The following is a 24693-nucleotide window of genomic DNA, read 5'->3' as shown; positions in this document are numbered from 1 at the left end:
AATGATGTTTTATAATAAAAGATTTAGGCTTGTACATCTACGAGACAAAGGTAGCAGGAATATTTCACCGTGTAAGTTTATTTTTAGGGATTGGGCAAAACAGTTCTCATTGCTAAATTTGGAGACAAAAAATGTCCTCCTCATACCTGTGAGCAGTTCCCTTCCAATTCCCTAAGGCCTAATTATGAATTCTTCTATGTTACTATGTTCCCTCTGGCCACATGTGGCAGATAGGGTTTTTGGTTTTATGCATGTTTATGTTTATCAAAGCCGTAAAGGCCACCCATTTAGGTGTGTGTTTCTGTAGGACACAGTGCCCAGCTTACCTCCCTATTAGCAGTGACGTATCCTGGGTCAGAGCCACTGTGCTGCCGCCCAGACTCACGCTAACTTCTGGGTTTGCTGGTCGTAGCATCCACGTCCAGTGTTGCTGCCTGCTGGTTTACTGGGTATTCACACTCGTCCCTTTTGTGCTAGCCCAACTTTATTTACCTGTTAATGAAATCAAGGTATGCTAAGTAGATGCCTACTAAATACATCTATGCTAGCACTAAAGCGCATCAGAAATACAATCACAAGTGTCCTGTAGTCTTTAAGGTCTCGTGTAAAACTGTCGATAGTGGTGTAGGAGCTTATTCCCAGCAGTGGGAAGGCAAAGGCAGGCCTGGTCTACACAGTGATTCCACCAGAGCTATGTTTTAAGAAAACAAGTCTGATCTAGACTCTGAAAGCTCTTGTTAAGTAACAGTAGATGGTATAAAAGGAATTTTGTATACAGAGCACATCAGTCCACTTTAAAGAAAAAAATTCCTAAGGGAAAGAAGGAGCCTTAACCTGGAGCTTAGCTATTTAATGATCAAATAGGAGGAAGTCCCCTTCTGCAAACCTCTCCAAGGCACTAGGCGGCTCTGCAAAGTGTCCGTTAATAATTTAAGTACTTAAATAAGTTTCGGGTTATTCACTGGGTATTTCCCTTTGGGCTCAGAGCAGTCTCCTCCTGGGCCAGGATTGAGCATCCAGTGTCCTTCCCTGCAGGGTCCCTTCAAGTGAGTACAGGATTGCTGGTGGCTCCGTCGGAGTGCTGTGGTAGCGCTCAGGCCTCAGCTTATGTGGTTTGTTGCCTGGCCTCTCCGTTTAAGGTACCGTTTCCTGATCTTGATCATCCATTTCACGCTTAGTTTGGCAAACTCTGCTGCTTTAAATAACGCCAGGAAAGCCCCGCAGAGCAGGGCGATGGTGTTCCAAGGATTGGCCGTGATTATCTGTGGAGCAAACAAGACCAGGGTTGTTGGCTGGCGGCAGCCTTGACTTTATGTCTCAGGTTTTAGAGCCAACAGAGACGCATGTGTCTGCTCATTCAGACTTAATGTCCACAGCTGCTCGGAGAGAACCCTGAGCCCCTCCACATGAGAAGATTCCTCCTCAAAAAAAATCTTTGTGTAACAAAGACATTCATACTGAGCTTTAATTTTGTGACTTAATCTAACAAGTGACTCAGAGAAATTTCCCTAAACTACCCTAGCCACAAGACTGGTCCCTCTGATCTCAGTTACCTCAGCCTTCAGCTGTCCCCCCTCACACTCCTGGGGACTCTGCCATCAGGCCAGTGCTCCTTCCTTCCGCTCTAGGATGCTCTCCTCTGCGGACTTAATCCCTCCGACTCAGCCCTCTCTCCATCCACTCAGCCCTCGACAGAGTTGTTTATCCGACTGCTCTGTGACAGCTGTTCACTGTCGGGTATGATTTAAAGGACTAGCTTGGCCCCCATTAAATACTCTCTCATCTCTATGCAGTACTAATAGATGGGCTCCAGGCCTGTGCATGCCAGGCAAAACTCTTCCTTGGCGTCTACTCCTCAACAAACTCAGGCCGGGTTCTTACATTTTCAAATTCCCCTGTGTGAAAGAAAGGAAGGAAGGATGGAAGGAAAGAAGGAAGGAGGGACAGAGGGAGGGAGAGGGGGGACAGAGAGAGAGAAAAGAAAAGAAAGAAATCCCACTTGAGAGCCAGGATCAGTGCAGTGGTCTGAGATGGATAATGGATGGATTAAATAACCCCATGTTGTTTACATATGTAGAGTGGCCACATCTCAGCTTGCATGATTCAAGGGGCTTCAAAGACTCTACGTGGCCCAGAAGCCTCTCATAACAGGTAGATCAGGCTCAAGAAAATCAGTGCACAGGTACAAACTGGTTCCTTTCACCCATTTCATCTTAGTAAACCTCAAGCCTTCACCCCTCATGCAAAGCCTGAGCCAAACTTCAGGGTCATGGGTGACAGCAAAGTATGTCTGTCAGACTCCATCCTGGGACCTGAAGGCCCATATTTGAGCTTTGGAGTCTCTTGCCTGTTGCCACAATCATCCTGGGACATCTTGTGATGGCGGAAGACCATTTTTAGCAGTACTTACATCCTGGACCTTCTGGATGAAGGGATCTTTCCATTCAAAGACCACAAAGAACAACTGGGTACTCTTCTCGGCTGCCGGCCTCTGGTCAATATAATTAACCACGCTGGTCTAGGTGCAGAACAGACAGAATTACACCTTCTTTACCACGTCTAGGTCCACCTGCCCTTACCTGGACCAGGGAAGTGAGAGTAGGCAGGGCTCCGAGCCCTTGGCTCTCCTAATAGCGTCTTTTGGGGAGGGAAAGTCAAGCCTCATATATAAGACCTTTCAAATGGTACAAAAGCCAGGGCTAAACTGCGGCTGCCACGGTTCTTTGAGAAAAGATCACAATGCCTGACAGTGTTTTGAATTGTCAACAAAATCTGCTATCAGGTTTCTAGACTCTAGGCATATTCATTCTACTTCAGAGGACAGATTCAAAATACTTAAGAGCTAAATAGTCTAACCCTTTGAGTGTACGGCACAAGGGTAGCCATCCCAGGAGCTCTGAGCATTTAGCAGGCAAGCATGAGAAGATCAGCCGGTCAACTCTAAAAGCTGTGCTTACTGGACAGTGAAGGGAAGATGGGCTCCAGCTAGGCACAGGGCCACGTGTGACCTGACGTGTGACACTGGCCACACGAAGATGATATTTGTTGCAGGGCTGCCCCTGAGTAGGTGACCAGGGACACTTCCAGCCTTTGTGGGTGGGGCTGTCCGTCACCTTACAATAGCATCTTGTAATCTTGCTTTCAGGGGTTGTCACCTCCTAAGGCAGGAAAAATCCTCTCTCTTGACTAGACCTAAGTGTCAGGGCTCCATGTGCATGGGAGGTGGCTTTTTTTGCCCCTTCAGTGGACCCTCCAGAGGTCGTTTGTGATGAGGCGGGATTCGCAAGGAAGCAAGCCAGATCCCTTTACATCCCCACAGAGTGCCTTTTCCATCTTCCCGGCTCTTCCCAGACCTCAGTTAAAAATCCCCAGCACTCCTCCTGCCTCAACACCCAGCATTCTCCTAGCCAAGAACCAAAAGCTTTCTGATTAGCTCATCATCTCTTGCACCCTGACAGGTCCTCACACACCTCACTGTTCGCGGTCTCCCCTCACCTGCAACCATCCCTGGCAGCATCAGGAAACGTTTCCCACCTCCACAAGGCACAGAGATAGTGCTGTGGAGAACAGTCAAGCTGCTGTCGACTGCTTCCAGCGCGAACACCTTCACACAGGCTACTAAAGTTCTCACCCAGGGGCCCAGCCAAAAGCCCTTCCACTCAGAAGTCTTCCTCCATCCCAGACTTAAGTGCGGATATCATCCCGTGTGCCGAAGAAACAGAACACAGCTACTACCTCTTGCCGGAACTCAACTGCTTCTCGCCCATCCTCTTCTTTGGTCTTAACCAGTGACATCTTGACCCAGGTGCGGAAGCCTCCGGAGAACTTCCAGCTGGAGTAGGCACTCTCACAGGCCTGCATGAAGCCCGCCTTGTCCGGGCTTGGCAAAGGGAGAGAAGGAAGGTCCAGGTTAATCCGGGCCTGCCTGACAATTGGAGCCCAATGCGGCAAAGCAAACTCTAGTCCCGTCTCAAACTGGATTCTTTTCTGGTACTCGTGGAGAGCAGTCAGTTCCCTCTGTTCCTCAGCAGCCCAGACCAACCAAGAACCCTCTCCAGGACAGCATGCTTGCAGAGAGCATGAGACTCTGCATCCACGTTCACGGCTGCCGACAGTGTAATGGGCCACCAGCTCCTTAGGGTAGCTCCTGTTCTGGGCCAGCTCTGCTCCCCCTTCCTTCCTTGCACCCCCCCACCATTTCCAACGTGGACATGCGCAAGGCAGGAGACAGTGGGACCCCATGAACTCTCAACAGCCACCTTTGCATGAACTCCCGGAAAGAAGAGAAGAGGAGGTAGTCTATGGCGCTGAAGTCCTCCTTGCTCTGGTTCAGGCGGAACTGGAGGAACACTAGCTCCCGCTTCTTCACCTCCTGGGGACCCTGGACAATCAGGGCTGACTGCTGCAGGGAGACAGAAGCCAGAGCCTTAGTGCTCGGAGCTGCCCCCGACCCTTGCCCCGGCCCAGAGACTTCAGCCACAGGCACTGCCGGGTAAACACAGCAGGTCACCCAGCAGCCTCCGGGCACTGCTGCCAAACCCTCCTGCCCGGGGATGCACGCGGGGCACAGAGACGTCGCAGTACAGCACCCGGAGCCCAGCTGAGTGTGACACGCTTTCTCGTCACGTCACAGCCTGTGCACTGTGGAACACCTTTCCTGGGTAAGGGTGTCCGTTTCTGCCCGATGTGATGTGTTGGTGTGTCCCAGTTAACTCTGTCCTCATGTCTATTGCATGGGCGTTTCCAAGTTAGAAGAGTGAATGAAGTCTGCTCATCTTTCTCGTGTGCCTTCTGGCTTGGCTGGCTCAGGTATGCCAGCACTCAGCATTTCCCAGTTATGTCCCTGTCAAGATTTTAAAGTTTATTTTTCTTTTAGGTTTATTTTAAGTATATAAGTACACTGTAGCAATCTTTAGACACACCAGAAGAGGGCATCAGATCCCATTACAGATGGTTGTGAGCCACCATGTCGTTGCTGGGAATTGAACTCAGGACCTCTGGAAGAGCAGTCTGTGCTCTTAACCCACTGAGCCATCTCGCCATCACTCCATTGTGATTTTAAATCTCTTGTGTACATACTGCACACACCAGGCTTTAGCTTTGAATGTGGCATCATAGCCAACCAACTCCCAGCCCTGCCTCCTGCCCCCTACACTGCTCCTGGCCTGAATGCAACCCACGAATGCACTAGTCTGTCCAAGAGCCGGGACTTCTTTACCTGTTCTATAAGGTGACTCTGGCCTGGGCCAGCCCCTCCCACTTATTCTCCCAGCATCGTAGTTGTTTTGATTTGTGCTCTCCTCCTCTCTTCCTTTTTTTTTTTTAATGATTTATTTATTATATATAAGTAAACTATAGCTGTCTTCAGATCTCGTTACGGGTGGTTGTGAGCCACCATGTGGTTGCTGGGATTTGAACTCAGGATCTTCGGAAGAACAGTCAGTGAGTGCTCTTAACTGCTGAGCCATCTCCCCAGCCCCCCACTCTCCTCTCTTCTAAATGTTCTTTAAAACTAGCTTCTAATGTTCAACTAAACGAATCAGAATGTTTCTCTGAGACAGGGCTGACCTGATGGAGTAACGTGAGGGTATTTCCTATCTCTCACCTCCCAGGGAGCAGGCCCGTGCTCAGAAGCTGACCATGACCCTGTAGGCAGGAACAACCCTGCTGGGCAATCCCATGATGCAGCAGTGCCCATGTGAGCCTGCCCTGCCTGCCAGTCAGGCCGCTCTCAGAAGCTGCCTTGGCCTCCAGGGGGCTCCCTCAGGAAGGTGCTGGCACACAGCTAAGCCTGAGCCTGATTAGCACACTTTGTCAGATGAGTATTTCAGGAGCTGGGGAAGCCCCAGAGACTTCACCTGTGGGTGGCGGAAGAGCCAGGCATTGAGGAAACAGACTGGAAAGGTGGTGACCTGGCTGCACAAAGGGAAATCATTGGCTACAGGCAAGCCACGAGAAATCCAAAGCCCAAGAAACCAGGAAGTCAACAAAAGCCTGAAGACTTACGCCTGTGACCCAACAAGACCCTCAGTGGGGGTCGCTGTCACAGGACTCCATGGGCTCAGCCAGCCAGAGCCTACACATTAACAGCTCACTGTGAAGGGTGGTGGGAAGAGCAGGGTGGGAACAGGCCACCTCAGCCCGTCCCCAGATGACTCAAGCTGGAAGCGGACTGCAGAAAAGCTGGTGCAGACCCGGAGGAGGGCAGCTTCCCAAGTCCAGTCGGATGCGGCTGTCAAGGCTCCGGCAATGCCCGTTAGCCCGTGCTGAGGCCGTGGCCATCGGCGTTCCTCAGAGAGCAGCAAGGGTTGTGAGCAGCTGTGATGAACACTCCAGCCACCCCTGCCCATGGACACTCTGGTGCCCGAATCTTACTCTTGTTTCTTTCTCTGAGATGGGGACTCTCTGGATAGATGCTCAGGCTGAACTCCTGGGCTCCAGCAAGGTCCTCGTGCCTCAGTCTCCCAAGTGCCGGATGCTTGGGTGCGCACTCACTCTCATTTTCATCATGACACGCCGGTTTTTGATCAGGGAGCAGTTGAAAGGGGAGGAGAGAACTTATTTGAGGGTCACGGCTTATGGCTGGAAGGAGCTGAAGATGATGATTAACCATCCCTCAGAACTGGGGTAGTGAATGCGTCCACCTTCCTTCCCGTGAGCACACTCTTCCTTCTGTGCCTCTTATCTATCTTAAACTTACATTGAAGTTATTAAGTACATAGTAATAAAAGTATTGGGTGTGGGCAGCTGGCTCCTAGGAAGCAGGCCGATATGTAGGGGAAGAGGAAGCGGTCTCAGCACAGGCACTGCTGCGGGAGCCCTAGTACCACTGCTTCTCAGAGGGAATGAGGGAGCCAGGAGCCCCTCTTCCTGAATGGACGCTACTGTCTCATTTCAAGTCCTTTTACTTCAACTTGGCTTCATGGCAACATCCGGTGACCACCCACCGTCCGTTCGCAGGAATAAAGAATTCAGATACCACGTGGTGGCCCAAGCGGGGCCGTCTACCCTGGTGCTTCTCTCTGCTCTCCTGATACTCCCTCGCATGCTGGTAGAGACCTGAGGAGATTCTTGCAGCAGTGATGATCCAACCTCAGGCCTGTCTCCATGCGTGAGCAGAGGGCCTTCCGTCAGCCTGTGCAGAAGCTGCTCTGGGCCTGGCATCCGGGGAAGTATCTTCCCCAGCAGCTCTGCAACCAGGAAGGACAAAGTCCTTGAGTCACATCAGTCAGACCTGTTCCAGACGCAGTCACACTGAGCTGGTGGCTAGAAGCTGGCACCACCCAACAGTCTTGTCCTGGGCTATATGAGCCTTCCTTCTCTGACTAGCTCCTCTGGCCTTCTGGTCTACCTGTGCAGCCTTTCTCAGTGCACAGTGCTGTCCTTATGGCCTATGCTACCCTGTTTTGCAAGGAGTAGAAATCTCTTCATGGGCTTTGAGAGATCTGAAGATTGACCAGAGCCTCGGCGTTGTTCCTTCTTTCACTTCTGGTGGGCAGGACTGCTCAGAGCAGGACACACACACTGTCCTTTGCGTCTGTCCCTAGCCGCAGCTCAGATTCTCCTCCAAGACCTTCTAAGCCACCGCCACCATCACCTTGCCCACAGTCATAACTGCACGGTGTTGGTCCTCTCTACCACCATGGTCAGTGCCTGTTTTGTGGCTGTGAAGGAACATCATGATCGAGGCAATAAAAGAAATCATTTCATTGGGGCTGGCTCACAGGCAGTGGGGGATGAGGGCGGAGGGAGGGAGGAAGGGAGGGAGGGAGGAAGGAGGAGAGAGAGAGAGAGAGAGAGAGAGAGAGAGAGAGAGCACAACTGGGCCTGGCAAGGGATTTTGAAATCTTAAAGATTTGACACAGCTTCTCCAACAAGGTCACATGTCCTAATCCTTCCCAAGTGGTTTCTCTAACTGGGGACCAAGCTTTCAAAATGGGGGCCATTATCATTCAAACCACCATAGTCGGTAATGTCCTGTGTCCAGTAAGTTTCTGTGTTGATGGGGGGAGCTCACATATGGGGACCCGTAGATTGTTCTTAAAAGGAGGGAAAAAGCCAAGGAAAAACAATGCAAAGCCATGTCCCTGCCCAAGGACCCTTCTACACTGTGCATGGTTTGCCAGTGAGCTGCACTGTGTGGTGCGGGCTGTCAGCAATCTTTACCATCAGACCAGTGCACCATCTTCACAATACCAAACTTCTCAGAGAATGGATTCATAGGCAGTTCCTGGAAAGTGGCATTGTTCAGTGGCACGGACAAGCAGCAGGTAGACTACCTTCAGCCCCGCTGCCTCCCATCTCAGGGCAAGAAGACCCAGTAACACACACACACACACCACCCCTCTCATCTGCTGGGGACCAAGGGCCCATGCCAACAGGCTACAAGGGAGAAAGGCTGGATTCCTTAGGGTGTGTGGCTAACCGAAGCCAGGGAAGCAGGCATTACCATGGTGTGACTGGAGAAGGGGTGGGTGTAATTGATCCTCTGAGTGGTGCAGTTCCTGTCTCCTGGCTGGCCAGGGCTGGCAAGAGGCGGAATGACCTCATAGTGGTGCTTACAGCTGAGCAGCTGCGCCTGACCAGGGTATAAGGCAATCCCTGGAACAAACAGAAATTGGCGAGTGTCAGCAGTCACAGTCCTGAGCACCCAACAGAATCGCACCCCTGCCTCCTTGGGAAAGGACTAGGGCGGTGGCAGACATGGGGCGGGGTGGGGGCAGTGGAGGGCACTCTCCATCTCAGCCATTCTGCACCCTGCTGGACTGTGGCTTCCACCAGAGCACCTCCCCTCCCTCACAGCACACTGGTGCCGCCCAGCCCTGCTGTGCCGCCCAGCCCTGCTGCTGCTGCAAAGGCTCCGGCTGTGGATCTCCCCCGAGCTCATTTTCTATCGCCTGATAGGAGATCTGGGATCACACACCACACAGTGTTGTGCGTGCCCTCAGCTCAGGCTCCCAGGAGACACTGACGACAGCACGGCATGGAGGCAGAGCCCAGGATGAGAGCAGACACCGCAAGAAAAGCCCACAAGGAGCCAGAAGCAGACACAGCAAAGCCAGGGAGGAAAGCGAATCAGGCCTGGCTGGAGGGGGGCTGTCTGGGCTCCTGGCAGGGAAACTCCCAACTCCCGCTCCAGCCTGTGCACTCCAGGATGTCCTCCTGGGTGTCACTCCCTGTTAGAGCAGGTGGCACACTCAGAGTGGGCCAGCCTGAGCCACATTCCTTCTCTGATGCCAACCTACAGTGCCAGCTAGATCACCCACTCCGGCAGACAGACAAGGATCGGCTGTTCCCAACATGTGGGGAAAAGCACACAGAACAGCCTGGAGCCCCTGTCAGCCAGCCCTGCCTGGATGGCTGTGCACCCACTTCTACACCCCATCTCCTTCCTGTGCCATTCTCCAGCCCTGCCCCTCACTGCCTGAGGTACTTCGAACTCCAACAACTCCCTAAGCTCATGTGTCATATACTCGGTCCCCAGTTTGGAAAGGATTAAGAAGTGTGGCCTTGGGGCTGGAGAGATGGCTCAGCAGTGAAGAGCACTGGCTCCTCTTCCAGAGGTCCTGAGTTCAAATCCCAGCAACCAGGTGGTGGCTCACAGCCATCTGTAAGGGGATCTGGCGCCCTCTTCTGGGCTGTCTGAAGACAGCTACAGTGTACTTCCATATAATGAATGAATGAATGAATGAATGGCCTTGTTGAAGAAAGTGTGTCACTGGAGGGCAGGCTTGAGGATTCGAGAGGCTGCTGTCCTTCTCAGCGAGCTTTCTGCCTCCTGCTCTCCACTCCGGCTTTCCCCGCCAGCATGCCTATGCCCCACCACCTCTGAAACTATGAACCAATTAAAAGCTTCCTTTTATAAGTTGCCTTGTTCACAGACACTTTGCTATGGCAACAGAAAAGAAACTGACACACACTACCCTTCACCCCTAGCCTTCAGCTCTGCTCCTCCCACAAACACCTGCTGCCCACCTCGTGCCTAAGAGAGCCTGTCTGCAGCGCCCGCCCCCCCGGGGGCTCCTGGCGCTGGCTCACATGCCCGCTCCATTCTGCCTGTGCTGATGGTGCTGGCTCGGGGAGGGAGGCAAGGCCGCTGACAGGAACCCCAGAGCCGGCGCACGCCTGGCCCAGCAGGCCCGACCTGGAGCATCGTAGCGATCCACCTCCTTGTAGGACACCGACATGACAGGGTGCTTGAGCTTCTCCCGGAAGTCCGTGATGGTCTGGTAGACCAGGAAGACAGCCACCGCCATGAGCAGCAGGTAGATGAGGATGAGCAGGACCGAGAAGACATTCTTCAGGCAGGCCTTGCTGAAGCGGATGCTGCTGGAGGCAGACTCGTTGTCCACGCCTGCTGACGGGATACCAGTGTTACCAGGGCAGCTCTAGGCCCCACCTTGTGGAGGAGGTGAGGCCAACCCTCGTCACACAGGGCACCTAGAAACATCAACTCCATCTCTCCCCACCAAGGCCACCAACATTACCAAGCTTACTGTCTGTAGGGACAGGGCATCACAATCCATCGGGTTCATGTGTCCCCCCCCCCCCCAACAACACTCTCACCCTTCTGCAGCTGCCATTCCAGGCCTGTTCTGAAGAGCTGCGCACAGCCCACTCTGCCCGGTTCTCTTAACCCTTTTCCCAAGGTGACATTCCCTTGACGGCTGCCATGACCGGGGGTCTCCTCACTGAGCACCCCACTCGGCACTATCTGCACCAGATGCAGATGGCACATGACCACCAACGGCCTGGTCCTGATGCTGCATCTCGCATGGCGGACTGTATCCTGTCAAACCGCGAGCCACAACAAGCCCCTCCTTCCTTAGGTCACTTCCTGCCGGGTGTTTTGCCGCAGGAAGGAGAAAGGGAAGATATGTGTTATCCCACAGCGTGATGAGTTTGGGATGGGCTGAGGATGGGTTAGCCTAAATGAGTTCCTTAGGGTGGGGCTTTAGCGGAAGGGGCACCAGAACACCTGTGCAGAGCCCAGGCCATAAGGGCAGTGGGGACGCAGCTGTCTCTAAGCTGAAGAGTGCTTTCACCAGAGACCATCTCTGCAGCACACTGACCGTAGACACATGGTGCCAGGTGTGTGCGTGTGGTGGTGGTAGAGTTCCTCTTAAGAGCCACCCAACATGGTGGTGGTTACAGCAAGCTGGTTCACCTTCCCAAGGTGCTTCTGCTCCCTAGCTATAACCACAGTGCCCTGAGGGGAAGCCCAGATGCCACTGTGGCTGTGGCTGAGGCTTCCAACAGGGACCAAGCAGTGTGGTCACAACAGCCATCTCAGATGCCAGCCATAAGATCTGAACTATGCATCTGAAATGTAATGAAGAGCTGGGTGGTGGTGGCACACGCCTTTAATCCCAGCACTTGGGAGGCAGAGGCAAGCGGATTTCTGAGTTCGAGGCCAGCCTGGTCTACAGAGTGAGTTCCAGGACAACCAGGGCTACACAGAGAAACCCTGTCTCAAAAAAACCAAAAAAACAAAAAAAAAATTTTTTTTTAAAAAAAAAAATGTAATGAAGGCATTAAAGAATGGGCAAACTCAAGCAGACAATAGAGGGGATCTATCTCTGGGGAGAATGGCCGGTGGAATGCACAAATGTCTGTCTTTTTGCCTGCGGGTTCATACCAACCCCTAAAAGATGTGGTTCAGAATGAGAGGGCTCAGGGCTGAAAGTAAGGAGAAATCCTAAAAGTAGGAGAGCGGCAGAGAGGTAAGATCGTTAACTCTACAAATATCAGATATGCTCAAATCACTGGCTGGAGAATGAGGAGAAATGGGTAACTCTAGCTGCCACTATGAAAGGCAGGCAGGACCTCAGAGCATCAGCCTCGTCATGCTGCCTACCTGCTGAGAGAAAAAGCACTTCAGAAGACCTAGGCAGGGTCCAGAGCCCACACTGAGCCAATCGGTGTTGGGTATGACAGTGGTCTCCTGTCACCTGACTAGGGGACACGAACCTCTGAGATTTTCCCGAGGGAGGACTTGCTGTCAGAGTGAGTAGCATCTGCCAATGGACAGACAGCCCAGATAGAAGTTACCTGAGGAAAAGAGCACGGCCTGTTTGGCTGCTTCCTGAGAGGGTACTGCCAACCTCTGCTAACACCTAACTCCAGCTTCCCAGGCAGAACACCAGCCGCTCTCCAGAAAGCTTCCAGGCCTGTTACTGGGGGGGGGGGGGGGGTGGGGGGGGGAGTGGGGGTGCTGGGGGGGCAGCCACTGAACAGCTAGCTACCGGGTTCTCTGCCTCTCCCACATGCAGACAGCCACTGCTGGACTTTATCATGTAAGCCAGGCTAACAAATGTTCTTTGAAGCCAGGCAGTGGTGGCGCACGCCTGTAATCCCAGCACTTGGGAGTCAGAGGCAGACGGATTTCTGAGTTCAAGGCCAGCCTGGTCTACAGAGTGAGTTCCAGGACAGCCAGGGCTACACAGAGAAACCGTGTCTCGAAAAACAAAAACAAAAACAAACAAAAAAAAAAACAACCAAAAAAATACTAAAGAAAAAATATTCTTTGACATGTGCACACACAAAGCACAGACACACATACATGCACACAGAGACATGAACACACACACACACAGTCTCTTGGTTCTGTTCACTTAGAAGAACATGCCTAGTACACCTGTATGCAATCAAAAATTATAAGACACAAGGGCTGGAGAGATGGCTCAGCAGTCAAAGAGCACTGGCTATTCTTCCAGAGGTCCTGAGTTCAATTCCCAGTAACAACAGGGTGGCTCATAACTAACTATAATTAGATCTGGTGCCCTCTTCTGCCCTGTAGGCATACATGCAGGCAGAACACTGTATATATAAGAAATAAATAAATCTTAAAAAAGAAAAAGAAAACGAGAAAATGTCATATTCACGGAAAACCAAGCATCCATAGAGACTAATATCGGATAAGCTGGATCTCTGGGCAGATGTGGAGATGCTGTGTGCTGTTCCAAGCTGCTGCCCCTCCCCCTCTCCCCGTCACCCTTTCTGGTTACAGCTGCGGCTTTGTGGCACCCATCTCTGCCACTCTTGCTGTCAAGCAGGAAGGAAAAGTGGCCCCTCCTGCTCTTACCAACAGTACCTGCCGCCCTGAGTGCTTGCTTGCTACAATACTCAAAAACAATCCTGTACCAAAATCGTCATTTCCTTTCCAAGAGAGACTCTGGGAGCTGCCAGAAGCCCCGGACTCTGTATCAGCTCCTACTCACAACCGGCATGTTATACGTCTACTCTTTCAGTTCAAAAAAACAGAGTACTTTCTCTCAAAACTCCCATGGTGCCACAGGCTCAGATCGGCCATGCCTTCTCTGCTGCCCTCCTCTCTGTGCCCTAAACTCGCCAGAACAAGTGAAGGAAGGTATGCACTGCCCAGCTGCATCCAGAGCCAGCATCACCCAACAAACCCACTAACCGAGACGTACTTTCAAGAGAGGGCCAATTATTACGGAAGCTATCAAGTAAATGGTAGAAATATCTGTTCTGCTGTGTACAGATCTTAACACTGGAACAAAAACGGATTAAAAACTCGAGGTTGCATGACACTTCCAAAAGGATGTGCTTATTAGCAAGAGGTCCCAAAGAAACTCCCATAGATAAATGTCTGGTAAAGGATGTAAAATGTGATTAAATAGTTCAGTGAAATAGAAAGACAAGGCAGAATATGAACAAGAAACACGGGGGCCAGGGAGAGGACCAGCAGGAAAGGCACAGGCTTGCTCATTAACATTGTGTGGATACTCTGAGGGCTAGGTGAAAACATTAAGGGAGAGAAACAGTTAAGAAAACCTTCCTAATTGTGAGAAAGATGTACACACTCATATACGGAGGTTTTAGGAGCCCAAACAGACATGACCAGGACAGATCTACACCATAACATGTTCCCGTACAGACATGACCGGGAGAGATCTACACCATAGCATGTTAACAGTACAGACATGACCGGGAGAGATCTACACCATAGCAAGTTAACAGTACAGACATGACCGGGAGAGATCTATACCATAGCATGTAAACAGTACAGACATGACCGGGAGAGATCTACACCATAGCATGTTAACAGTACAGACATGACCGGGAGAGATCTACACCATAGCATGTAAACAGTACAGACATGACCGGGAGAGATCTACACCATAGCATGTAAACAGTACAGACCTGACCAGGAGAGATCTACACCATGGCATGTTACAGTGTAGACATGACCAAGAGACATGACCAGGAGAGATCTACACCATGGCATGTTACAGTGAAACTGTCAAAAGTACAAACAAAGCTGTAGAATCTGCACCACAGAAGTGGAATGTGACATTAAGAACCATCGACAGAGAGCCAGGCGGTGGTGGCGCACGCTTGTAATCCCAGCACTTGGGAGGCAGAGGCAGGCAGGTTTCTGAGTTCGAGGTCAGCCTGGTCTACAGAGTGAGTTCCAGGGCAGCCAGGACTTCACAGAGAAACCCTGTCTCAAAAAACCAAAAAAAAAAAAAAAAGGAACCATTGGCAGATCCCACCCCAACCCTGTCCCCCCAGTGGAAACCCTACAAACAAGAATATTATACTCATATACTCAGCAATGTGGTCTATCTTCCGAGAACATAGGAGAACTAAGAATAAGAGTCTTCTAAGACTGAAGGCATTCATGTCCAGTCTGGCCTTACAGAAGTTCAAGGCAACTCTGTTAGTCTTTGTGTCACTGTGATGTCATCTAGGCAAATAATATGCAGGAGGATTATCTGGCTCACAGATCTCGGAGGATGCACTCTCCTGTGTGCAGGGGACCTCGACAGAGCAGAGCAGCTCACCTCCCAGTATCGGGAAGCAAAGAGGGGGCCGTGCCTGCCTTCTTTCCCTCTCTGCTCCATCCCGGCTCCTGATAGCTACATCCAGGGTGGTTCTTCCTCACACATTCGTCTTTAGAGAACCATGTCACGCCACCCAGAAGGAGTGTGCTACACAGGTACTGGCACTTCTCAAAGCCAACCAACAATCATGTCACGCCACCCAGAAGGAGTGTGCTACACAGGTACTGGCACTTCTCAAAGCCAACCAACAATCAAGATTTACCAATATAATGCTATGCACAGCTACAAGGAACGTAAGTCCCACTGGAAGAGCAGAAACTCAAAAGGTACCAACTTTACCTACACAGCGAGAAGCCAACAAAGCACAGCAGCCAACAAAGCACAGAGACAGCAAAGGATTCTGGGAACAGCAGGAAGAACCCCGCAGGATGCTGGGAATGAGTCGTCGGCCTGTACGGAAACCTAAATGGACAAAGCCAGAAGGAACAGGTGGATGCAGCGAGGGAGGGGATGCAGGAGCGCACTGCTGGGGCTGGAGAGATGGCTCAGCAGTTAAGAGCATTGACTGCTCTTCCAGAGGTCCTGAGTTCAATTCCCAGCAACAACATGGTGGCTTACAACCATCTGTAATGGGGATTCGATGCCCTTTTCTGGTGTGTGAAGACAGCAACAGTGTACTTATGTACATGAAATAAATAAATCTTAAAAAAAAAACCTTTTAAATATATACATCACCTAGAAGAAACTGACTTCACACACAAAGACATACAGGCTTAAAGCAAAAGAATGGAAAAGGATATTCTAAGCAAACAGAAACCTGAATCAAGAAAATCATGAACAGTAGCCATATTTGCACTGGACAACAGAGACGTCAAGACAAGAACTGTAGGACAGAGAAGGTTGCCACACAGTGACCCAGAGATCAATTCACCCAGAAGATACATGACTCTAAGTTTACAGTACCTTGTATCAATTCCACAAAACAAAACCACACCGCACCTGATGGGGAAGAGGACCCAGAATGATCCTAGCCCCAACACACACCATCATCACGGACAGATCAGCCAGACCAAAGTTCAACGGAGTTCAAACACACCATGGATAGCTCTTGATGTTACAGACATCCCATCCAACAGCTGAAGAATATCCTCAGATCTGCGGGCTCCTTGGCTGCTGAGCCTCCATCTCCCCAGCTCAGGATGAATCTGCATTACAATCTGACTACATTTAGAATCACCTAAGAAACAAACTTCCAGACACTGAGGTCATTTCCAGAGAGGTCTAATTGAGGAGAAAAGATCCAGATTATATGGTGGCACCTTTCATAGGCTGAATTAGTCCACCCCTAGCTCTGTATGCACACATGTATGCACACACATTCACATACTCACACATGAACACATATATGCATATCACATACACACATACACACACAAAGAAATTGATCTATTTGCAGAAACTAGAAGTAGACAACTTTATGTTATAAGAAGATGATGCCCAGAAGTCCCTCGTGATCTCGCCCAGATGTGGAATTAAAGAGTCAGCCTGAGAGTACACCTGGCCAGTAACAGGCTGGAAGGGTAGGGGGCAGGCAGAGGTCTGTTTTTACTGGCATATTAAAGTCATGTATGGAACTCCCCGGAACACCACATGAGGCACAAGAAGCAAGGAAATGACACTACAAAAGACACAGAACTCTCCAGGGACTTAGTGGAAATGCATGAGATGGAATTCCAAGTAATGATCAAGGAAATGCAGCGAGAGGAAGCAAGGCAGTTCCTCAACAAACCAGAGAAGCATGAGTTCCAAAGGTCAGACTCCAGTATTAAGAAATGTAAGATGAAACTCGAGGTAGTACACACTCAGAAGTCGGAGGCAGAGGCAGGGGGATCTCTGTGAGTTTGAGGCCAGCCTGGTGTACAGAGCGAGTCCCAGGACAGCTAGAGCTGTATAACAGAGGCCAGGACAGCCAGGACTACTCAGAGAACAGTCTTGGGGCACAGAAAGAAAAAAGAAGATGTCAATGATTCAAAACTATGGGTAGTAATAGTAGTAGTAGTAGTAGTAGCAGCAGCAGCAGCAGCAGCAGCAGCAGACAGAACCGAGCAGAATAAGTTCAAGACCTGAAGTCAGGTTTATTGAAATAAGCCAGTTGTAGATGATGAGAAGAGAAATGCAAGAAAGCTTGCAGCATCTGTGGAAACCACCAAGCAAAGATCTAGACAGAGGGAATTACAGGGGAGGACATGGAGGGCGGCACAGAGAACATTGTTTGTTTGTTAGTTTTTTCAAGACAGGGCTTCTCTGTATAGCCCTGGCTATCCTGGAACTCACTATGTAGTCCAGGCTGGCCTCGAACTCAGAAATCCGCCTGCCTCTGCCTCCCAAGTGCTGGGATAAAAGGCATGTGCCACCACCACCTGGCAAGAACATTATTAAATGACAGCTAAAAACCACTGAAGAAAGTCTGGACGGGCACTCAAGTTCTATTTACTTCAAAGAGCTTCCTCTCTCAAGAAAATTTAGGCAAGCTGTCCAGAGGCAGAGAGAGAGAGAGACAGAGACAGAGACAGACAGAGACAAACAGACCTGGAGCCAGTAGAGGAGGGTCTAACTTACCATCCCAGCACTGGGGAGGTTGAGGTAAGGATTACAAGTTCAAGGCCAACCTGGCTGCAGGGAGACCATATCTCAGAAAAAAAGGGAAGGATGGGTAGATGGGCAGACAAAAAGAAGACAGGCAGAAGAGAAATATGAAGCGAGAGAGGACAGGGAGGGAGGGAGGAGGGAGGGAAAGATGGAGGAAGGGAGGAATTTAAAACCAAAAAGACAATAAGACAGGCAGCCAGGCAGCCAGGGACAGAGTAGACTGGCAGACTCAGAATGCTGGGAGGAAGCACCAGCCAAGGACATGGCCCTCAGTGACAGAACTCAGAAATAAAGAAAATAAAAGAAAGATCCTTCCATGTCAAACAAAGCTGAAGGACTCTTCATCATTGGCCTGGCCTAATAAGAAACAGAGTTGGAATTGTCTCAGCCAGAGCACAGGGGTAATGTACACAGGGTGGTTCTCTGGCAGGGGCAAGCTTACAATTAAATTCAGAATGTTCCATTACTGTGTCACAAAATGTCAACTTCCAAAACTTAAGACTTATTTTTGTAGATGTGTGCCACACCTGGTGGGGAAGATGCCCGCAAGGGCTAGAAAAGGGTTCTGGGTCCCCCAGGGTTAGAGTTACAGAGGACGGTAACAGCAAGCTCCACTCCTCTGCAGGTTTCTAATGGGAAGAATGATGTCAGCACACAATCAATGTGGCGGCCCAGCTCTGTCCTCCCCAAGCCACCAGAAAGCCAACGGTCATAAGAGCTCAAGACCAGCTGGAAAGGCACAGTGTGGTCCAGCTTCAAAAAGGAGTTCCCAACAGCAAGTATCTACATCAAAATAGAAAGAACCAGGGCTAGGGATATGCTGCCACTTGCTCTGTCATGAGAGCCATCTTCCTCTTCATAACAAGGCCAACCTGAGATACAGGAGAGCCTGCCTCAAAAAAAAAAAAAAAAAGTAAAATAAAATATAAGCCAGTCAGCCAAGAAGAGGAGAAATATGTGATCCAGCCATATGCCAGTGTACTGTACCCAGAGAAGACAAAATCACTCATCAAAGAGTCAGCACTCCGTGTTTACTGCAGCCTTCCTCACAAAAGCCAGGAGCGTGAACCAAGAGTTCCGGGTGTGAGGGTCAGAGCTTAATCCCGAGGACCAGAAATGTAAAAAGGCCATGTCTGGTGGGTCATGCTTGTAATCCCAGAGCTCAGAAGGTCAAGATGGCATCCCTCTGGGCGGGGCTCGCTGGCCAGCCAGTGAGAGAGAGGCAGAGAGAGACAAGGGTGCCACGGCTCCACAGTGGCCCAGGAGACCCAAGTCGAGAAGCTCACAAGTTTAAAAACAACCACACCAGGCAAGATTCCTCCTGGTGCTGGTCCAAAATGGTTGGGAAGAGTCGGAAGAGTAAGGGGAAACTGGGCTGCTCTCATCTTGCAAACCAGGGTTTGGCATAGATCAATTACAAGATAACAATCTAGAAGTTCGCTGGCAGTCTGTTGGCTCCCTGTGTCCTGGAGTAAACATCAACTCGGAAGAAAACAACAGGGAGACAGTTTATATTTATACAGACTGCAGTCCAACCGAATCTCAGTGAGGGGAGATTACAAGTTCCAAGTCGTCCTCAGTGAGTTCAGGACCAGCCTGGGCTACATAAGACCTTCTGTAAAAGGAAGCTTGAGTCTTTGTATCTGTGATGTGGCTGGGCCCAAGAACTGACACTGGCCCAGAAAGACGTCACATGAGCTCACTCCCTCACATGGACTCTAAAACAGCTGACCTCGCCAGAGGAGAGCAGTGGGTGCCAGAAACAGGGAGGGGACTGTGAGAGAGGTGAGGCCCAGGGCATTAAGACAGTAGACAGGGGCAGTGTGTCTTGAGGCACTACTGCACAGCAGGGACATCCAGTTGGCAGTGATATGTCACATATTTCAAAATAACCACAAGAGATTTTTAATGGTTTTACTACAAAGTGATAAGATTTGAGATTATACACTAATTTCCATGATGGAATCCTCATGGAATGTACACATGTACTGAAATATCACAGTGAAACCCACAAATATGGACAATTATGTGTCAACTTAAAAATAAGCCAGACCATTAAAATGGCTTCGTAGGCCAAGGCACTTGCAAGCTCCACAGCCTGAGTTCAATTCCTGGAACCCACACAGTGGAAGATCTGCCTCCTACAGGTCGTCCCCTGACCTCCACAATGCCCACCCCTCCCTCTTTCACACAAAATAAATAATTTTTTAAAAAGCCACCAGTCAGTAGGTGGAGTGGGGGTCAGAGTGCCTAGGTCTGTCTCCCTGCTTCACCAAGCCTGAGTCTGCAGTCTGCATCTAGAAAATGAAGACGTCACTTTGCAGAGTTCTTTTGAGAATTAAATGTGGCAGTTGGGAGAACCGTGGGAGAAAAGAGCTAGCGGCTCTGCTGCTTCTGAGGTCTCCTCTAGGTAGTAGGCAGAATCACGGGACTTCCTGTGCCCCGCGACAGGAACTAAAAGATCAGAACACACCTCCCCAGCTTCCCCAAAGAGCTAGAGCCACGCTGGGGCCCTGCCACTTGCTAACCCACCCACTCAGCCACCTGCTCACCCCAGCTCCCCCAAAGAGCAAGAACCAGTAAGATGGTTTGGTGGACAAAGACCCTTGCAAAGAGCCCCAAGGCCTGAGTTCAATTCCTGGAACCCACACAGTGGAAGGAGATCTGCCTCCTACAGGTCATCCCCTGACCTCCACAATGCCCACCCCTCCCTCTTTCACACAAAATAAACGTGGATCCACTTTCTGGTTCCCAGCATCCATGCACGTCAGTGCTCACAGCCCCTCAAGTCCAGCTCTGATGCTGCCTTCTGGCTTCCGTGAGCATCCTCACATATGGGGCATGCACCCACACAGACATACATACAGAAATAAAAATGTCTTAAAAACGGGGCTGAGAAGCCGGGGCGCACGCCTTTAATCCCAGCACTTGGGAGGTAGAGGCAGGCAGATTTCTGAGTTCAAGGTCAGCCTGGTCTACAGAGTGAGTTCCAGGACAGCCAGGGCTACACAGGGAAACCCTGTCTTGAAAAAACAAAAAAACAAAACAAAACAAAAAACCCAAAACATGGGGCTGAGAATTCCAGAAACAGGACTAAAACAGCAAAGGTGGTGCCCGTGGGCATGTAGGATGCATACTCCCAGCTTAAGGAAACTATTGAAGCCTGAGTCTAAGGAGAGTATGAAGCAGGGAGTCAGCCTAGGTGAGGCCACCCAGCAGGCAGCAAGGCTGGAGAGGCCGGCCTGCTGAGAGGTTTTTCTCCCACAGTGCTCTAAGACATGATCAGGACAGAGGAGAGATGCTGGCTGGCTGGCACCTCCTCAGGGAAAGAGAATGGCTTCAGGAACCGCCTCCAAGCCCACTATCAAGAACACAGACCTTGAAAAGGCACATCCCCCACATCTGGAGGCTGATTAAATATGTAGAGCTTTAGAACTGGGGCAGACCTTGAGACCCAATGCCAGGGTACAAGTGTGGAGGAGAGGACATGTCCCCTCCCTCTGCTGGCAAGGTGCCTGGCCCGGGCCTCCAGCCGCAGCAGCGCACCGCCGGTTTCCAGCACCCTAAACCACTCACCTGGCACGACACCTGGACCCTGACCTTGGATCTGCTCCTTGTCCCTCTCGTCGGCCTGCTCCGGGTTCTCAACCACCTGCTCCAACTCCTCGCTGAGCTGAATTAGAAGGCGTGAACAGTTTAGCTGGACGGGCCTTGCTTTTTCTAGGCTAAAAAAAAGCAGAAGCTGCCATCTACAGAACTGTCACACATGCACAAAGGCCACACGATGTGTGAGACCAATTCCACTGTCTTCTCTCACAGCCTGAGGCTGGGAAACTACCGTAAAGATTTAGCAAGGCTGGCTGGCTGAGCTGCGAGGGAAACTTGTACTCCCTGCCTGTCTCCTAGCTTCTCCTAGCATTCTCAGGGCTATCTGTACCTGTGTCTGATGTCTGATCCCTGCCTCCATTTTCACAAGGCCCCTGCAGTGTGCACCCCCTTGGGGGTGCATCTTTAAGGACATTCAGAGCCGAAGAGTCAGTTAATAAAGCAGGAGTCACACCACTTTGGTCTCATTCCAAAGCCCATGGTCTTAACCACTTCCCAGAGGAAGAGGAAATGTGGCTCAGAGTCTGCTCAGAGAAAAAAATCGAGAACAGCAAAACTGGTGTCTGAGCTCCGTGGGACACAGATGTGGGTGCAAATGACAGGGTAGACTGCCACAGCTGTCCAGGTGTCAGGCAGCCAAAATCTCAGCTCAGCAGTAAGGAGAAACTTATGCCACTGAGAAAGCAAAGATTAGGATAAGTGTCCCGTCGTTTTAGGAAGGTGGCAGGTGAAGTCAGTTTGCAGGGGTCCCACCCAGGCTCATAGGGATATCACATAAAGTTAAAAGGTACCTTTTCCCAACTCTGAGACGGGGTCTCGTGTAATCCAGGCTGGCTTCAAACTCACTATTGTGGAGAATGACCTCGAATTTCTGACCCTTCTGCCTCAGCTTCCTAGCACTAAGCAAGTACTTAATTAACCACCCCCAGCCCTCAGAGATCTTTCACATTTATCTAAGATGATTTGCGTAGAAAAAAAAAAAATCTCAAGAGAGACAGATTCTCAGAGCCAAGCCCTGGCCCAAGTCACCCCGACCCAAATACAGTGGCAATTCCTGCCCCTGAAATCCCCTTCCCGATACTCAGCAGCCATCAAAAGCCTTTACCTATCCCAGGCCAAACTGCTCAGAATGCTCCTTTCTGGAGCAGAACCTCACCAGACACCTAATTCAGTCAGGTCCACTCTCAAAACAACCAGGCTAAGAAAGATGCAGTCTTCTTGGGACTTCAAAACAGAGCTGAAGAACGCAAAGGGAGGCGGGGCCTCTCTAGAGCTTTCTGCTATCAGGCACGACTCCAGCGAGCACCTGAATCCACTAGTGGCCTTGCTCTGCGAACAGGACAGCAGCCTGTATTTCAATACATTATCTTATAAGCTCTGCTAAGCTGTACCCCAAAACTCCGCAGAAGCAAGAGCTGCCTGCATCCTGGTATTCACCCGGGGTCATTAGTGACCCCAAGGCTCTGAGTCAGCACGCTGCTAACTCGTTTGGAGAACGTGAGTTTCCAGAGTGGCCAGGGCCTCCGTGGGTGGAGACGGCCATCAAGACGAGCTGCTGAGCTTGGGCTGCTCCAGTTGGACAAGATCTAACGGTATGCGGCGGCTGCACGGCCTCGAGCAAACCTGGACAGCGGTGGCTGACGGCTAAGGATGCGGCGCCGCGGGAAAACACCCAGGCATGGCAGGGCCGGGGCGGCCCCACACGAGGAGCTGAAAGGGCCCGGAGCCAGCGTGGCTCTGCGAGGGGAAGCCAGAGGCTCGGGCGACAGACAAAGAGCTGCAGGGGTCGTGGGGCCGTAGGGGCAGCGAGGAGCCGCCGAGGAGCGGCTGGCCACACGCTTTCCCCACAGCCAGACGCCAGGGTCCCTTGTCATCCCTGCGTGCCGGTTCCACGCAGCGGCTCCACCTGCTGCGGAGCCCGCACGCCACGGGGTGCCAATCATCCACCTGCGCGGGGGTCGCGGCGCCCTGCCCGCCCTCGCACGCCCGGTCCGCACCTCCTGGTAGGATGTGGAGAGGTCCTGTCGGATCATGGCACTGGCCCGCTGCGGCTCACCAGGGACCGCGACGCCGCGGGAGGTACAAACGCCGAGAAGCGCTCGCTCCACTAAAGCGAGACCCGCTCTGGTCTACCGCCTAAGACGAGGCGTGGCGGTGCTCAACGCATGCGCAGTTCGTGCTGGCGCCGCAGGTGACGCTGGGAGTTGTAGTTCTGGGTGCCGAGCGAGGTGGAGAAAAAACCAGCTGGGCTCAATCTCCTGCTAGAGAGGCAAGCAATAGTCTCCCACTTCCTCTCTTTGTTGCAGGCAGAAAAATGGACAGCCTGAGTGCATCAAGGCACAGGGGCCAGTCGGATCGCCCAGTAAGGGGAGAGGAAACTGGGCCTTGCAGTTTATAATGGCAATAAATGTCCAAAGAGTCCTTTGTGTCACCAAGCTCTCCGTGCATTTATGTCTTGATCCTTCAAGGAATCCTGCAATGGAAACACTTTTTCTATTTTTATAGATTAGTAAACTGAGGTAATGAGGATACATTCTGTCAGTAAGGATAAGGAGAGAGTGCTGATCGATAACTTATTTCATCTGGGAGAAGAATAACAAAATTCTGAGGGGTGGGAGGAGGGTGAGAGCTTTGAGGTGGCCTCGAATTCATAGGCAGTTACTGTGCCTCAGCTGCCCAATTCCCAAGTGTCTCTGCTTCCCAAGTGAAAGATTATACCTTATTCTAATTCATATAATTGACAATATTTTTTTAAGATTTATTTTTATTCTCTCTTTCTGTGGGTGTGGGTGTGGGTGCGCGCGTGCATGTGTTTGAATATATAACTGTGTACTGTGTGTGAGCAGGTGACCGTGGAGGCCAGAGAGGTCATCAGACACATCCAGCCTCCTATGTATGCTGGGAACCAAACCAAGGTTGTCTGCAAGAGTAACAAGTGTTCTTAACCACTGAGTCATCTCTCCAGCAGGTTACTTCATTCTCAGGTTGCACACTTGGAAGTCTGCCTCTGCCCTTCTTCACCCCGGGTCTTGCTGGGTCCTGACCCCTCATTTTGTCTAACAGTGCAGCAACTGCCAACACCTGCCTAGTTTCACGGTACCTTGTCGAAGGCAAAAGGAATCATTCAGCAAACACCTGAAGACCTATTCAACCGTAACAGAAGCCTTGAGCTACAAACCCTAAATGCTGGGGAAATGGAGTCTTCCCTGTGGCTCGGTGGACTTGAAGACCACACCTCATTGTCTAAGGTCGCTTAGCTTATTCAATGTCAGGGAGCTCTGCTTTGTGCCTGGTGCAACTGCAGCTTGGCAGCCCTGCCCCCAACCTACACATGCCACTTGGCCCCTTTCCCTCTCAGTGGCAAGCATAGTGGCATCAAGCACATCTGAGCACCCTGGGCCTCTGGGAGTGTCCCCTCTGTTAAAGTGCTCCCCTTTGGGAGGTTTGGTATCTCTAGGGGTGTAACAGCAACAGCAGGCAGTGCCCCCAAACAGGCGAGAGCAACAGCAGGTGGCGCCCACTAGTGGTCCAACTCCCACCCAGGCCTCAGGTAACGGGACCTTAGCTAGGCATATAGCTCTTACATAGCCCAGGTGCCAGGACTCTGCCCTCTACAACGGTACAGCTC

The 24693-nt window shown here is 51.1% G+C and overlaps 2 protein-coding genes across 3 annotated transcripts in view; both read right to left on the bottom strand.

Moving 5' to 3' along the window:
• The window catches only part of Nek2 (NIMA related kinase 2), a 712524-nt gene that overhangs the window by 498548 nt on the left and 189283 nt on the right, over nt 1-24693 (bottom strand). The gene's annotated exons all lie outside the window — the stretch shown is intronic.
• On the bottom strand, nt 61-23220 carry Pacc1 (proton activated chloride channel 1). 2 transcript variants are annotated; one of them, XM_052200767.1, is made up of 8 exons: nt 23063-23219; nt 21036-21132; nt 10145-10354; nt 8450-8601; nt 4260-4402; nt 3736-3880; nt 2411-2518; nt 61-1262 (listed from the first exon to the last, which is right to left on the bottom strand). In XM_052200767.1, exons 1-8 carry the CDS (start codon nt 23096-23098, stop codon nt 1101-1103), a joined length of 1053 nt encoding a protein of 350 aa, XP_052056727.1. In that variant the 5' UTR covers nt 23099-23219; the 3' UTR covers nt 61-1100. The 2 variants fall into 2 exon arrangements, with proteins under 2 accessions (XP_052056727.1, XP_052056728.1); XM_052200768.1 differs by lacking the exons at nt 61-1262; nt 3736-3880 and having other exon boundaries at nt 2407-2518; nt 23063-23220.

Source organism: Apodemus sylvaticus, chromosome 12, assembly GCF_947179515.1.
Source record: "Apodemus sylvaticus chromosome 12, mApoSyl1.1, whole genome shotgun sequence".
Taxonomy (NCBI): Eukaryota; Metazoa; Chordata; class Mammalia; order Rodentia; family Muridae; genus Apodemus; species Apodemus sylvaticus.
Note: the sequence above shows the minus strand (reverse complement) of the source record. Positions and strands in the feature narration are given on the sequence as shown.

Coding starts and splice junctions, on each gene's coding strand:
- Pacc1 (XM_052200767.1), bottom strand. CDS start 23,098: ATGATCCGACAGGACCTCTCCACATCCTACCAGGAG. Junction 8,602..10,144: donor GGATCGCTACGATGCTCCAG/GTCGGGCCTGCT, acceptor TGTTTGTTCCAG/GGATTGCCTTATACCCTGGT. Junction 3,881..4,259: donor TTCCGGGAGTTCATGCAAAG/GTGGCTGTTGAG, acceptor CCCTTTGCCAAG/CCCGGACAAGGCGGGCTTCA.